At 35.6% G+C, this 16299-nt stretch overlaps 1 protein-coding gene across 1 annotated transcript in view; it reads left to right on the forward strand.

Moving 5' to 3' along the window:
* The window catches only part of nos1apa (nitric oxide synthase 1 (neuronal) adaptor protein a), a 96231-nt gene extending 92389 nt beyond the window's left edge, over positions 1-3842 (forward strand). The window contains 1 exon segment of the mRNA XM_079627297.1: positions 945-3842. Coding sequence (XP_079483423.1) covers positions 945-1506 — 562 coding nt within the window. The 3' untranslated portion in view covers positions 1507-3842.
* Positions 3843-16299: the final 12457 nt, after the last annotated feature.

A 16299-nucleotide genomic window follows, 5' to 3' on the forward strand; every position in this document is an offset into this window, starting at 1 on the left:
TATTGAGGGAATTGTGCAGTTATCATGGGAGACTTATGTAGTTCACTATTATGTAGACAATAATTTGAATAAATGACTGTGAGCATCTCATGTGACTTGAGAAGACCATGACATTATTGCATCTAATGTTCTTGTCCATGGACCTTTTTTTTAACATAATTGTATAATATATCAACATATATTATACTCTACCATTTAAAAGTTTTTTAAAAATGTAAATTATTTATGTGAAGGCAAAAGCTAAATTATCAGCAGCCGTTACTCCAGAAACATTTCTTATAATCAATGTTGAAAACAGTTGTGCTGTTTAATATATTTTTGGAAACTGTGATATTTTTATTTTTCAAGATTCTTTGAAGAATAGAAAGTTAAAAAGAACAGCATTTATTTGATGTAACTTTTGATTAATTTAATGCATCCTTGAACAGTATTATTTCTTTCAGACAAAAAAATATTAATGTATTTGTCACTGTTTTTTACCTTCTATTTTTTTATAAATTTTATTAAAAAGGTCATGTATAATTATTATAAAATAATTAGTCAACTGCAATTAAAACTTTTACATGGAGTATAATGTTAACTGTCAACTTTCCAAAAGTATTCTAAGTAAAGAAGGCAAAATCTCCTCATCTTTTTATCCTGGCCAAAAATGATCTTCTGAATTCAACAGTAAGAGCGTTTTGCTGCTTGCTTTCCTCCTTACCCCTGTAGGCTTGATCTGTGCTATTAAATGTACCTTTAATAAGATTTGTTCAAATGAAGTGTACTCTTATATTACAGAGAGAGATGATGTAGTCTTACAAATCTTTTTTTAGTAGTATCATTTTGGACCACCATGCAAGCGAACTGAAGAAATTCAAACCACATATTTGCTCTGATCTTTCATTGTCATTCTGTTTTGCATGATCACATTGTCTTTGCTTTTTTCTTCTTCTCTCACACAGTCACATGTCCCTTGACTCCTTCCCTCGGCTTGATCCGCCACCTCCCACCGGTAAAAAGCGTCTCCCGCGTGCCCTGAAGACCACCCAGGACATGATGATATCCTCAGACCCCGTGGTGGCCTCCCCAGAATCCTCCTTCGTCTCCTCGCCTGACAAGATCGCCAAAGATAAAGCTGAGCTTCGGTCTGAACCGAGCCTTGAAGAGTCCGGCCTTGAGAACCCTTCAGAACCCGGCGACCGTGTCGACAGCCAGATGGAGAAAAGGCCCGGGTTAGAACTGAAAAACGAGCCCGCGGCTGTGGTGGCGGATGAGAAAGAATCTGAGGCTGTCGATCAGTCACAGCTGCTGCTTTCTGTTCCAGATCTCATTCACAAAGACAATCTGGACCCAAAGAAACTGTCCAACTCGGAAACTAGAATGGCTTCCACCCCGTGTCCAGGGAAAGTGGGCTGCCGCATCAGCGTCACTGAGGAGGAACTGTTGGGGAACGGCACTGTGGATTACCGAGCCCTCAACTTGGAGAACGAGGAATCCCACCCTGACCTGCTGTCATTTGAATAACAGGCTTCCACAATGACGAAAGAGTGGCTTGAATCAGTCACTTTGACTGCTTTCATTCTGCATTTTATATTTTGCCTTTATAGCAAAGTACCACTGATTGTATTTAGTTATTTCATAGATATAATTATTCAAATGATGAAAATCACAGTTTTTTTGTAATCATAGCAGCATGATTCTTTAAAAGATTGTATTTTAAAGTATTTGTGGACTTGTAATTTAAAAAAAAAACATGATGAATCAATTAACAGAAACCAAAGTCAATTCTACACTGCAAAAAAAGTTTTTTAAAGTATTTTTTGACTTTTTTCCAGTCAAATATTCTAGTAGAATTTACAGATGAATTAATTTACTTGAAAAGCAACACTGCATAAGATATTACGACAACTTCTCGTTATATCTTGAATATTAGTGTATTTTGTATTTCTCTCTGCAACATGACAGATTGACAGATTTAAGTATAAACGGTATCAACAAAATATTTATAATGTTACAAAATATTTCTATTTCATATAAATGCTGTTCTTTTCCACTTTCGGTTCATCAAAGAATCGTATTAAATATTTTAAGCAGCTACATTGATAATGATAAATGTTTCTTGAGCACCAAATATTCGAATTATTTTTATAGATTCACTATAATGACACATAAGACTGAAGTAATGATGCTGGAAAATTGAGCTTTGCCATCACAAGACTAAATTGCATTTAAAAAATAATTATCTTTTTTTATTACTTAATATTTCAAGTAAATGCAGTCTTGGTGAGCATAAGACTTCTTTCAAAAAAATTTACCAACTGCAAACTTTTGAATGTTAGTGTACATTTTTTAAAATAAGTCTTTATGCAGTGTTGTAAAATTTGTTTCTAAAAAAAGTAAAGTATGTACATTTATCTTCTTTGAAGGATTTTTTTTTACTGGAAAATTAGACAAAAATACTCATTAATTATATATTTTTTCTGCAGTGTTACTGTAATACCTCTGAAGCTGTCTTTACTGTTTTAAAATTGGGCAGAATTTCATGTCTTTGTTTTGTTTCAAATTTTACAAGCTTGACTTTATAGATGCTAGTGATGTGTTTTATGACCACATCTTTGACCTTGTGCTCAATGTCATAATCACATGGCCTTGGGTCAGTCCATGAAGCAGTATGCACCTAACGGTAGCCGTATGTACAGTATGTACTGCTTCCGTGTTGTTTTTGACACTGACCTCTAGATAAACAGAGAGAGAGTCTATGATCCTACCTTAGCGATAATCGTCAAGGTGCTGATGGCTTGAGGTATGTCAGTAATGAGGCTCAGTCAACATGAAGGTATGCAGAAGGGTTCTGAATTTCCCTGGAATGCCATAACTCGACACTAATCTCGATCCTCGTCCTCTTGTTTGTGTAGACAGCCCGACTCCAGTGACATGCTCTCAGGCCTGTTCTTTATCACACACAATGGCTCCTCTGGAGAGATTTCGGGCTTTTCCGTTGCTAACAATGCCGCTATTTACGCTCCCATTATTTATAGAGATACACTGTCAGCCTGCATATATGTACGGATGTACTGAGATGTCGATTGCAATTCAAAGCTGCAAGTCTTGGCATAAAATAGCTTTTATGCATTATGAAAGATGACTGAACGAAAGTTTTGATTTGTCATGTATGTTTTGCCAATATAGCATTAATTAATCTCTATGTGCTTTATGAATGTCTTTCCGTACCACATGTTTTGGTTACACTACCATTGTCATACTATGTGCAATCATGCATTTAAAAGTTTGAACACTACGATAATAATTCAGTGTACATTTGCAGGTGATGAGTTGATGAATGAATATGGACCACTTGTACTGTGTTAATGGATCGTCAAATATGAAGTCAAAGTAGTTTATGAAATGCCTTTATAACTTCTGAGTATAAGTTGCAAAACAACAGGTGATGAATGAATGAAATAAAAAGATATTTATCTTATTGTTTTAGCTTTTTAGATGGTGTTTAGAGTTGAGAAGATTATTGATGGAAACTTAACGTGGCGGGAATGTTATTACAAATTTTTCTGTGATTTATGTATTTTAATTTCAATCAAAGTGGTCGCATTGTCACAGTTTGTTTGAATGAAGGAAAAAGAATGTTGAAGGAAAAACGCATGTATATGAAGGTTTTCAGTGCACTGAAATGTATTTTGAGAAGCTGGATATTAAAGTGATTTCCCATTATACAAATTGTATGTTCATGACACATTTCGGGTTTTGGGATGCCGTTATTTTCAGGAAATGGATTTCATGCAACTTATTTTTCATTCAAGACTATTTACAGGGTCTGTAATAAATGTAACCGCAATAAAGCAGGACTATGATGATTGCAGTTTCTCTGAGACGTGCCACTAAACCTGCAAGCTTTTGTTTAACAGAACTGATTCTTAACCATGAAGCTGCCATCACCCTAAATCCACCTTGCAATGCATGAACTAGCTTTTCTGCATCCAATGTTTCTGAGGTGGAAGAAGGTTGTTTTTGTAACGCATGAAATATGATTTTCGAAGATCAAGTTGCTGTCTAATATACTGTAACACCCAGGTCTATAACTGTAGAGGATGAAGTAACAGTAAATCCTTCTAGATGCTAAATGTATTCTAAGAGATTGTGTGTACAGGTTTTTGGCCCAATAAGTAATACCTCAGTCTTATCCGAGCGGTCATTACTGGTCATCCGATGTTTTACACCGTCAACTTGGAGAGATTTCTTGCAACTTTAGAGATTTTATTTGGTCGTCATGAAATGTATAACTGAGTGTCATCGACATAACAGGGGAAACTAATTCCATGTTTTCTTACCAAGTGGCAGCATGTATATTGAAAAAGCCAGAGGGCCTAATACAGATCCTTCTGGCACTCCATAATTACCTTATCTTAGATTTTTCCCTGTTTAAATAGACAAAATGGTAAAGGCCTGATAGATACGATCTACTGCATTTTAATGCATGTCCCCCAATAGCAGTGTAATTTTGTAGTTGATCTAAGTTAATATCAATTCATATTTAACTCTTAATTTTGACAAGCGTATGGCCTGCGTATAGGAAGAGGGAAAACAAGGAAACTGCCTGTAATTGACCAATGCAATAATCATTATTTTTACTAAATATAAAATATTATTATGTGATGAGTAAATAATAATCAATTATTGTTTATTATATTATTTAATTATCTATTTGTAAAATGACCGACTCTCTGATTGGGTGGGCCACAATGCAACCCCACCCGTAGCTTCGGTTCTGTTTCCAACTCGAGAACTATTTTGTAGATTCATGCACATGGACACTGCAGAGCATTTTCAGATCACCACAATATCATGTGAACTTAAAAAAAAATCTTTTTTTATTATTAGTTGTCAACTTCCTGGTTTTACTTTTTTAATTTACAGTTGAATAAAACAATTATTTAGACCACAATTTTGCCTATTTAGGCCTACTATTTCTTTTCTCTCTTTTTTCCAGTTCCCCAACTCAACAAACACTTAAAAGTTTTATTTCAAAAAGGGGGATTATCTTAAGAGTGTCAGTGAGAGAATTTGGGCCAGTGAGCATGTAGGTCTCTCTATCCTAGTTTCACTGTCTATTCCAGTGTTTTACGGCTTCTTTTCCTAAAACATAACCTTTTGATCAGTGCCAGCCAGACATCCTGTTTAGACTGACTACTTTAAGCATGAAGGTAGCTTTTAAGCTGAAGAAAAGGTTTTGCATATAGAATAATGAATGACAATGGAGTATTGAAATCAGTTTTGGAATTTCATTATTTGTCATTATATATTTATGGGGTTGGTGTGGAATTGATCCAGTTGCATCAGCCCAGATATGTTGCTTTGCTCCAAACTTTTCTGTGCAATTTGATCTGTTCATCATTGCCATTATTACTGGTGTTTGTGATTCACATAATGAAATTAAATATGATTCAGGTAAAATGCATTAAATTGCATTTGATTTATTTGTATACTACACTATATTTCTGATATATACACTACCGTTCAAAAGTTTGGGGTCAGTATGATTGTTCTTTTTTTTAACAAATTAATAATTTTATTCAAGCAAGGACACATTATTTTGCAGAATCCTGAGGGGGGAAAAAAACAGTTTTCACAAAAATAAAAGGTGAAGCACTGCTACTGTTTTCAAAATATTTCTTGAGCACCAAACCAGCATATTAGAATGATTTCTGAAGGATCATGTGATTGCAGTAATGAAGCTGAAAATTCAGATTTAACATGACAGGAATAAATCTTTTTAACTGTATTTTTTGATGCAGTCTTGTCAAGTATTAGAGATGTCTTTCAAAAACAAAACAAAAACCTTACCGACCCCAGACTTTTGAACAGTTATATATAAAGTTCTTTTGGACAAAATGTCTCTACAAAGAATTGCTGATGTTGAGATTTTAGATCAAATGAGACATTTTTCAGATTGGATGTATCATGTCGCAGGAGGAGGAAGAAGGGATACTTTAATTTAGTGCTGGATTTCTTGCAGGAGGTGAAGAATGCATTGTCAGAATTCATTTGGTGTCCTTGTACATCTCTCTGCAGAGACTTGTCTCTTTTACAGTCCTATTTACCCTTGAGTATTTAACTTTCTGTATCCCAAAAAAATATGAAACAGGCCTGAATGATCCCTTATACAATATTACTACTACTACAAAGTTACTACTAATAATTTACTACTATTTTTCCAGTATCCAGTTTAAGATAGTTTATTATAAACACTCATGGTCATGTTCATGGATACACAAACACAGAGATGTAACAAAGTTTCCCAGTACCACTCAACAGGGTCCCAGTGAATGAGAAAACAATGAATTGCTATGTTGGCTAAAAGAGCAAATTATGTAAGGTGTGAGAAAGTTTTTCAACAGTGAAACTCTCAGATCAGGTGAGATCATTAATACGTCACTCACCTGGAACTTCTGGCAGTTCTCTGGAAGCATTGCTTCACTTCCATCCTTCCATCCAAATCGAGTGCTTCCTGTTGCACACTTACCACACTTGCTTTTGGCAATGCAAAGAAAAGACTCTAATGTCTTGACTGATGTCATCTAACAAACATATCAGATTCATGATTATGAACCAAATTCTTGCATCATTTGCATCTTGCAACATGCAGGTCAGCAGCAGTTGATGAGTGACACTGACGTTTGGACTGGACTTTTTTGAAAATTATATTAAACTAAAAACAAAACAGGGTTCACAAACTGTCTAAATATGGTCACTATGGTCCATTTCTGTACATAATAAAGAGTATAAACTATATATAATCGCATCTTAGTAAGCTAAATCAACATTTGAACCGTTTTACAGTTGTTGTTTTTTTACGTATCATTAGATACTTGCGTTTAAAACTGTAATTTGGCAATTTCTCTCAAAAATCCTGTCGTCACCTTCGCAGAATTAATTCAGGGGTAGGCAAGGCCGCGAAGGATCCATCTGCTGTATCCTTCATTTCACGGGAAACGAATGACGCATTTGGAGCCTTCGAGTTGGGACAGTCTTTGTCGCGCTTGCGGTGACGCAATCGACCTTCGAATGCGGCCTTCGAAAGATCCAGCCTCTGAATTGGGATGCAGAAATATATCGGCTTCTCGAACAAGAAAAAAATTAGGGCGGGACTTAATTTTGTCCAATAGGAGCTGATTGGATGTTTGTGGTTTGCTATTGCTGTGATGTCATATGAGTGACAGACTGTCCCACCCTAAAACATTTTTCAGAGAAGCGAAGAGATTTCACTGCAAGAGGGACAGAAGTTATTTTGAGGCACAGATAAATAATTTATAATAAACACTCCAATATTCCATAAAAAAAAAGAATGGTCCATTTTGATTTCATGGTGACTTTAAAGCAATAGTCTGCCGTCTGTGTATGCTAATGTGCTAATATGCTAGTTCTGAATTTGCATGACAATGACCTTCCTGATAAGGTGGCCTAAAACCTCATGTTGGCCTACTTTGATAAGCATAATTGCAATAAATGAATGATTTATTCTTAATAGTGTTGAATATTAATTCAAAATGAAATCTGTGACCCACAATCATTTAAAGTAACACTAAGTATCTTTTCAACCTTCATAATATATTTCCAAGACCCTTGTGATGGTACATCGACTTAAAATAAGTTAAATGACACGTCTGCCATAGCCTGACATGGTCTGTATCGCTTTTACTGGCACTATGTAACTTCGGGTTTCGGGTCGGAACCCGTGCACAAAAAGAACTACAAAATTCGAGTGCTTTACGGCATACGTCACTCCCCCCACCACTTCCTCAAATTCGGACGCTTTTGTAAGCGTAAATCATGCATCATACTGTAACAATTTACCTTACACTAAAAGAGTAAGGGAAAAGTACATCACGCAAAACATAAACGGGTGGATCTGATACCTGGGGTAATTACAGACAGCAACCAGCTTACTTTTGGTTAAGAAACCCCTTAAATCAACAAAATAAACAAGCAATCATACATGTATAAACTTAAAATAATTGTACATTAACGAAAAGTTCACAATACTCAGGTTCAACAACGTGTATTGACAGATATATAAGGTTTATACACGTCGGGCAACACAGAGTTATTCAGCGCTGGAGGCGCGGCCGCGCTCCGATATACATCAAACAAACATTGCAACTCAATTCCACGCACATTTAAACCCCAGAAACCCAATGTCCCAGCAGATCAAATACTCAGTCAATCAAACATAAATTGTCCGGACTGAACTAGATGTCCTCCGCGCAGAGAAGGGAAAAACAAAACAAAACAAAAATATACCGGGCGAAGCGTGGCGAGACGCCGCAGTCAACACATTTCCTCCATGAACTCACGCAACCTCGCCACAGTCTGTTTAGCCGCCGGGATGCTGTAGTAGTCCATAAAAGCCCGCGTATAATCCACAAAAAGTCAGTTGAATTCCTCAGGCCACCTTTACACAGAGCCCGCTAAACTCAGACCGCTTCCCCGATTGCACTCCAGAGTACCCTCCTCCACGTCACTTCCCTATTCTCCTTTTTGAAAGTTATCCGGTGGCAAAAAATAATAAAAAACAAAGAAAAAGTCCTTATAACAATCCGTGCTTACATCATAGGCATTTGACACAACAGTTAATTCTTTTTTTCTTTACATGTGAAGGAAAAACAATACCACAAAGCATGTTTACCATCACCTCAAAAAATCTGTACATGAAAGCAGAATAGGTGACTATTACAATACTCTACCTTGTATGTGGCCATTGTTGATTCCAAAGCCGGTGCTGGAGATCAACAGCGAGCGTGCGCGTGCGTGTGCGACAGCCAGGCTGCGGTAGGCTAAATTATTTACGACAGCGCTAATGGACAATTCAGCTTCCAACCAGTAGGGCGACCGCAGAGGAAATGTTACTTGGTGTTACTTTAAACAGTTGAATGTATACATGAATCATGAATCAATGAATATTGTTAACAAAGGTCATTTCATTTACATGAGGATAACCTCTGCATATTCTTCATCTGTCATGTATTATTTCATATTTAAGATCATTTGAAGCAGCACTTCTTTTTTCTTGATGGTTTGAGAATTGTGATGGTATGGATTGGCACTAACTGCCACATTATAGGCTCTTTGTTGTTTTCCTTGTACATGTGATATTAGCAAGCATGTCATTAGCATTCGAAGGCCACTTTTCGGTCCTAATTCATAACAGTATTTCCCCATCTCATACATATGGTTACAAAATGTCTTTCTATTTGAGATGCAGAAAAGTTCAAGACTTGATTATTGTAATGTACTTTTGGCTGGATGCCCCAGTATTTCCATAAATAAGATGTAGCCTGCTCAAAATGCAGTACCAGAGATCAACTAAATCCAGAAATATGATCTTATCAGTCCAATATTCTCACACAAATGCAGAAGCACCATTTTAATTTATTCTACACACTGAAGACTCATTTGTTTAATCAGGTTAAATGAAGTGTGCTTATGACCTGCCGCAGATCCCTTTCTTTCCACTATTACTTTACCTTATTTCATTCATTCTCTTTACCTGCACCTTGGGACACCCAGATCTAGCCAAATTCACAATTCAAGCTTGTGATAAGACAGTTAAAATTCTCATCATTTATTCACTAATTTCAAAGCTGTGTGACCTTCATTCTTCTGTGGAACACAAAAGAAGTTTTTTTTTTAAAGTCTGGGTTTTATTGGACCCCAACATTCTTCAGAATACCTATTTTTTTGTGTTCTGTTGATTAAAATAAAATGCATATAAGTTTAAAACAACACGACTGAGTGCATGATGAAATATTTTTTGTTTTTAGGTGAAATCTGCAACTAGTTTGCGCTTAAAGAAAAACACAAAAACTGGTTTTCAAATCTTCTCCCTTATTAATTTCATTCTAAAAACACAGGTAGTATGTCATAATAACCTTGAAACTTAATTTCATATCATGCATGTCCACAGACATGAGCAATGAATACTGTATTTGTTCATGTAAATTTCTCTAGCATCCCTCTCTCTTTTCAAACAAACTTCTCAGTCAAAGTAAACTGTTTTCAAGATAATGCACAAGGAAATATGAAAATTGAAAAAACTGTTCAGAGTCCTTACCAAAATAATTTCATGATCAATATCATCAATTACATTATTAGTTCGTGAGTGTATTGCAGTAACATTTTGGGACAAGTGTTTTGTTTTTCTTGTTCTTGTTCTTTCAAGTTTTGCACTCATAAACACTTTATACAACATATACAAGCATCTAGAACAGTGAAATTATGAATTATGAGGCTGATTTACTGTACAACAGACACAATTTTCTAAAAGTGAGCCCTAAGATAAATAATTTGAGTATATCTGATCATACTTAAACCCTTAATGAACATTCTAATTCTAGAGTCTGTCGTGCACTGAAGTGAATGAATATTTGGTATTCAGACAGCTCAATTTTCTAATCTAAAGCTGATTAAACATCATGTAAAGATCCGTCTTTCCTAGATGAGATGGCTTTCATTTTCATGCTGAAGGTAAAGGATCTTCATTATGTATGAATGATGTTTTTAATGAACAGCATCCAAGTAACAGATCCGGGAAAGTTACGTTGAATAATAATTATGCTATCTGGGCTTGTTTCTAAAAACACACAATTAGGAATAGTTTAATTTGAAATACACTAAAAATGTTTCATGTTCGGGTCAAATATGGACAAACCCAACCGTTGGGTTTAAAAATGTAATTTAAAAAATGTAAATGTATTTGTCCATATTGACCCAAACATGGGTTGAAACAACCCAGCGTTTACTAGAATATGTCATAAATAATAATATAATTTTTTTTTAAAAGCAGCAATCAACTTGAGAATCTATACAGGTGCTCAATAACACTATAAATAATATGAATTGTTAAACATAAGCAGTATTTAACAGGGTTTCCTTGCATGGGGAAAAGAGCAGATCATTTCTACAACTGCAAAGTGAATCGTAAAATAGCCTACTGAAATAAAATAAAATAAAGGTTTGAATTTAGATTAAAAGACTTTGCATCTGCCATTATTAATTACACTAACTGTAACCGTCGTATGGCATAAATGTTTGATATTAATTTGATTATTAATGCAGACATGTATTAAAGCAGTAATGAAATATAGGCCAAATTACAGACATTTTTGTTATATGCTAGCAGTTCTGTATTTAGGCCTATTTGTATTTATACTAAATATAATTAGTTTATAGACTAATTACCATAATGTAATTCTAGAAACCACACTGTCCGGCCCCCAGGTGTGTCCAACACAACACAAATCTGGCCCCCTTTAAAAAAGTTTAGTCACCCCTGGCTTATTCTTTTCAACATTTCTGTTTTTTTTAAACTAGAAATTTCAAAGTACTTCCAATCACACTGTAGTATTTGTTGTAGCCCCGGCTCATTTCCCCAGACGCCCTACAGAGTCTTCAGCCTGCATGACTCTTTATTCAATAACAATACTCAGCTAGATGTCCAGCATGTAACCATGAGGGTTATTACTGTGCAATGTAGAAAAATAATCATGTCACCGGCAGGGTGCTAAACAAAGATGACATGCTGCGTATTCACAAATCCTGCCTCCTGTTTACATTCCAGCTCCCGTTCATCTGTCTGCCAAGAGAAGACCCAGAACACTGTTTGTGTAAAGAGACTCTGCAGGCACAATCCTGAAGAACAGAGTTCGGTTTGTTATTGTGTTGCTATGGTGACACAGTCACTGCTGTGCCTTTCTGCGGCCATACTGAGCAAAAGCTCTGGCATTTTTGAAAATCAAAAATTACCGTCTTGCATTAATTTAGCATGTTTGTTTCGACAAGAATCATCCAATGAAAAACGATGCCTAAGGAGAGATTCTATTGGTAATGGTTTTTTGTATACAATTGAGGAGCTTTTCAAATCCAAAAAGTAGCCTATGGAAAACCACAATTCCACAAGTCATTGAATGATGACATATGACTCATGCGCTATAAGTCTAGATTTAATAACTATATTATACAAGACTCAAGATTGAAACTTCAAAAAGGACACACATGCATCATAAAAGTGGTCCATATGACTTGTGCAGTATATTTGTAGTCATCTAAAACCATATACACTGTAAAAGATTATGTCAAATAAGTTGGCAACATGTTTTTACATTGCCTCTTCAACTCATTAAAGCAATTTTCAACTTTTTTATGAGTTGTAGATTCAACTAATTTTTTTAAGTCCGTTTAATGTAATTTAAGTTGACATAAACATCCAAGTTGACTTTAAGGCAGCAACTTTTTTTTACAGTGTAATAGCTTTGTGTAATAAACATTGAAATAATTTAAATCAGTGTATTAATAACCCAATTGCAGAAGTTAGCAGCTCACTGAAGGGGAATGTCAGTGAAGAATGACTTAAATTTCTCACACAACGTTGTCAAAGGCTTCAGAAGACTTGAGTCATATGGACCACTTTATGATACTTTTATGAAGCTCTTGCGTCTTTTTCAGGCTTGTATGGAATGATTACAAATGCATTTCTTCAGAATTTCAGTTTTTGTGCTCTATTGCAGAAAGAAAGTCGTGCGGTAACAACATGAGAGAGTGTAAATGACAGAATGACAATATTCAATATTGGGTATCCTTTTAAACTTAAAACACACAGTCCAGATCACGTACTGGAACTTCTTACTAGAAATAGGGAAGAATGGACTGGGAACTGATGGACAGTTAGATAAATGTACCTGAGATCTGGAGACAGCGACGTCGATAACAATCAGCCGTCATTGAATGCAGTGTGCTATAAGACTCCTGACCATGTGGGTATGGCCATCTTTCCCTGTAATCACAACAACCATTGATGTTTGGGTCTCACACAGATTCCCATCAGTGATATCCTGACCTCCGAGTGGTAAAGAGAACACAATGAGACTGCATGACTCAGCTTCAACCCACTGAGTTATCATTTATCTGTCTTATTGATCGTCACAGTACAGCACATGTGTGTGTGTGTGTGTGTGTTTGTTTCAGATAAGGAGCAATGTTTAGTAAAGAGCTTTTTCTCCAGTAGGTTCGTGTTTTTATCTCACGGGGAACATAGCATTCCTCTGGGCTTGCATGGTTAGGCTACGTCTGAGTGAGAGGGTGAAAGAGTCGAAGGAAGAGAGAGAGGGTGTCTGCTCTATTTTTAACCTATTCAAAATCGTCAGTACAATGAAAATAGCTGGCATTAGTAAGGAATGGCCAGGGTAATACAGCAGCAAAGTAAATCCACTCTTCTGGCTGCCTCAGACCTGTGCTCTGTAGTCCCAGCAGCTTACGCTTCCACCCACTATAACCAAAGGCAATGTTTTACATTTTTGCTGTTCAGTCAAGTGTGGTAAGGCATGAAGCTCCAAAATTTCATTCAGGCTTGGGTCCAGGTCTACGATGTAAGATAGGACATAGATGTTGTGGTGCTTACAAAAAAAGCACTAAGCTATTGTTTTATTTGTTCTGTACAGGTTTCTGTACAAGTATAAATATATTTTTGAATACACATTTTTTTCTGTACTCTTTATTTTCTGCATTTTGTAATATAATATAAAACTATGGAAAACTTAGTCTGAAGAAAAGACACAAAAGCACCATCAAGTTTCATAAAAGTGGTATATGTGTATATATATATTGCATGCATACATCGAATTCATTCAATGTACAGTAGGCTATATATATATGTGTGACCCTGGATGACAAAACCAGTCACATGGTTGTGATTTTTTTTTTGCAGATTTATACATCACCTGAAAGCTGAATACATAAGCTTTCCATTGACGTATGGTTTGTTATGTTTGTAAGTTGGCCGAGATATTTGAAAATCTGGGATCTGGGAGCAAAAAATCGAAACATTGAGAAAATCGCCTTTAAAATTGTCCATTTATGTTCGCGATTGTGCTGCATTCACTCACAAAAATAAATGTTTTATATATTTACGGTAGGAAATTTACTAAATATCCTAATGATTTTTGGCATAAAAGAAAAATCTATAATTTTGACTATTTGGCTATTGCCACAATTATACCGTGCGACTTGTGACTGGTTTTGTGATCCAGGGTCACATATCTGTGCATGCATACGTTGTTGAATGAATGATTCAATGACTTACTCATAAAGACTTCACTTGTTTCATCGATGGATGAATCAGCTTTTTTTGAACAAATCTCTGGAATTAATGATTAAGTGACAAATGCATATTTAATAATCACTTGTCACCACCTACATGTATCCTATACATGACAACTGCTCTCTCTGGGTCGGCCGCAGCGCAAACGCAGATTTAAAAGTTCCGCTGTGATCGTACTTGTCAAAGGTTTAATAGACATAGCCGAATCGTTATCATTTAGGAATTCACGTGGGAGTTTGAATCGTGAATATATATAATTAAATGTGTAGGCAAAACTATTCAGAAGTACTAAAACAGTACACAGACCCAAAAATCTCCATAAAGTTTCATAAAAGTATATATATATATATATATATATATATACCACATTATATATTATCATATTTTCTATATTAACAAAATAAATGAAATAAAAATATGCAAAACAAATAGTTCAACTTTTCTCAAGAAACCGCATCATTTGAGGTTTCATTTATATCTGTGGCAGAAATGATGCGGTATGTGTGTGCTGAAGATAATACAAAGGTTAAGGGGTTTATTGAAATCTTGAACCACAAGTAAGAGCTTTAGAAATATCGACTAAAACTGTATTGGCTTGGACTCTAGGCGCAGGATTGAGAAATGCTGCACTATGCTATGATTTTTAAATGGGATATTCCTTCTCTCAAAATAACCCAAAATCCATTGAGCGAAATACAGCCTTGTGTTGTACAGCTTTTTTTCCTTCTACGTTTCAGGCAAAGCTTGTTGACGGGAAACAGGCTTTAATTCTTGAGGATAGAACAGTATGTTGGCGTAAGCATGTTTGCTTTTAGGGAACATGCTAACTGTGCAAAAAGTCACAGGTGCTGTGTAGATGCATGTGCATATCTTCAGTATGAAGACAAACGCTTGGGTATCAGAAAGGCAGTGTGCCTGAACCATAACATCCTGGATTCCTCTGTCATTCTGCCATACATACTCTGAAACAAGATTGTGCAGCCATGCATGGGTGTTTTGCAAATTCAAGTGGGAAAGACTGCAACACAGGTTAACATTCGCTTTCCACACCACATATCTTTCACTTCGCCCGGATGTGAGCAAGCTCTCCTGCACTAATTAATAACGCCTCATTAAAACGGCTCCTCTTTTGTAATTCATTCATTCGACAGTGTTGGGAAACTGCCTAGCTCAATGAGAGCCCTGTCCAGGGCCTCTTTTATTAAACGGCAGTAAATTGCTGAACCTTTATACTGGCAGGGATAGAGAACTGCAGGAAACCGACAATACAGATGGGGGTCGTTGGAATCTACCGTTTAAAAGTTCAAGCTTGTTAATATTTTTGAATGTCTTTGAAAGAAATATCTTATGCTCACCATATTATTAACATTTAAAATAACTGTTTATTTTAAAATGTAACATTTCTAATTATTATCAATGTTGAAAACATTGATAATAATAAAAGGACTTTTATCCTCCCTTGTTTGGCTTATGCTACTCTGAGCAATGCCTGAACTTTGTATTTTGAGCACTTCTTGCGTTATTTTTGCCTCTTCACGATGACTCGCTTGCTGTAGTCCTCAGTTGTAAGTCGCTTTGGATAAAAGCGTCTGCTAAATGACTAAATGTAAATGTAAATGTAAAACAGTTTTGCCGCTTAATATTGAAGTGGAAACTGATACTTTTTTTCAGGATTATTTAATGAATAAGTATTTAGTCAATTTTGTTCAATTTGATGCATCCTTGCTAAATATAAGTATTTATTTAAAAAAAGTTAAAATCTTGCTGACCACAAACTTTTGAACATCAGTGTAGATTCCTAAATCTCCATGTTATTGTCAACAATGTCTGATGTTAAAATCCAATACTTTTGTCTATAAAAAAATAAAAAATAAAACACAAAAATAAAACCTTCAAAAGAACAGCTCTAATATATGTTTCTCATATATATCTTTTTTTTTTACAGGTATGATGTGCATAAATCCAGAGGCAAACTTTCTAATGCCTCAGTAATGATATCCGATTCCACAACAATGACCTTAATGCAATACACTTTTCACAGTCTGAAAGGAAGTGCTGCCATCTAGTGGCCAGTAACAATTTCTTCAAGGATTTGATTCTTTCATGAAGTTTGGAGCATCTACTAATCAGGAAATAAACACACAAGATCATGA

The sequence above is a fragment of the Phoxinus phoxinus genome (assembly GCF_949152265.1).
Source record: "Phoxinus phoxinus genome assembly, chromosome: 11".
NCBI classification, from domain to species: Eukaryota; Metazoa; Chordata; class Actinopteri; order Cypriniformes; family Leuciscidae; genus Phoxinus; species Phoxinus phoxinus.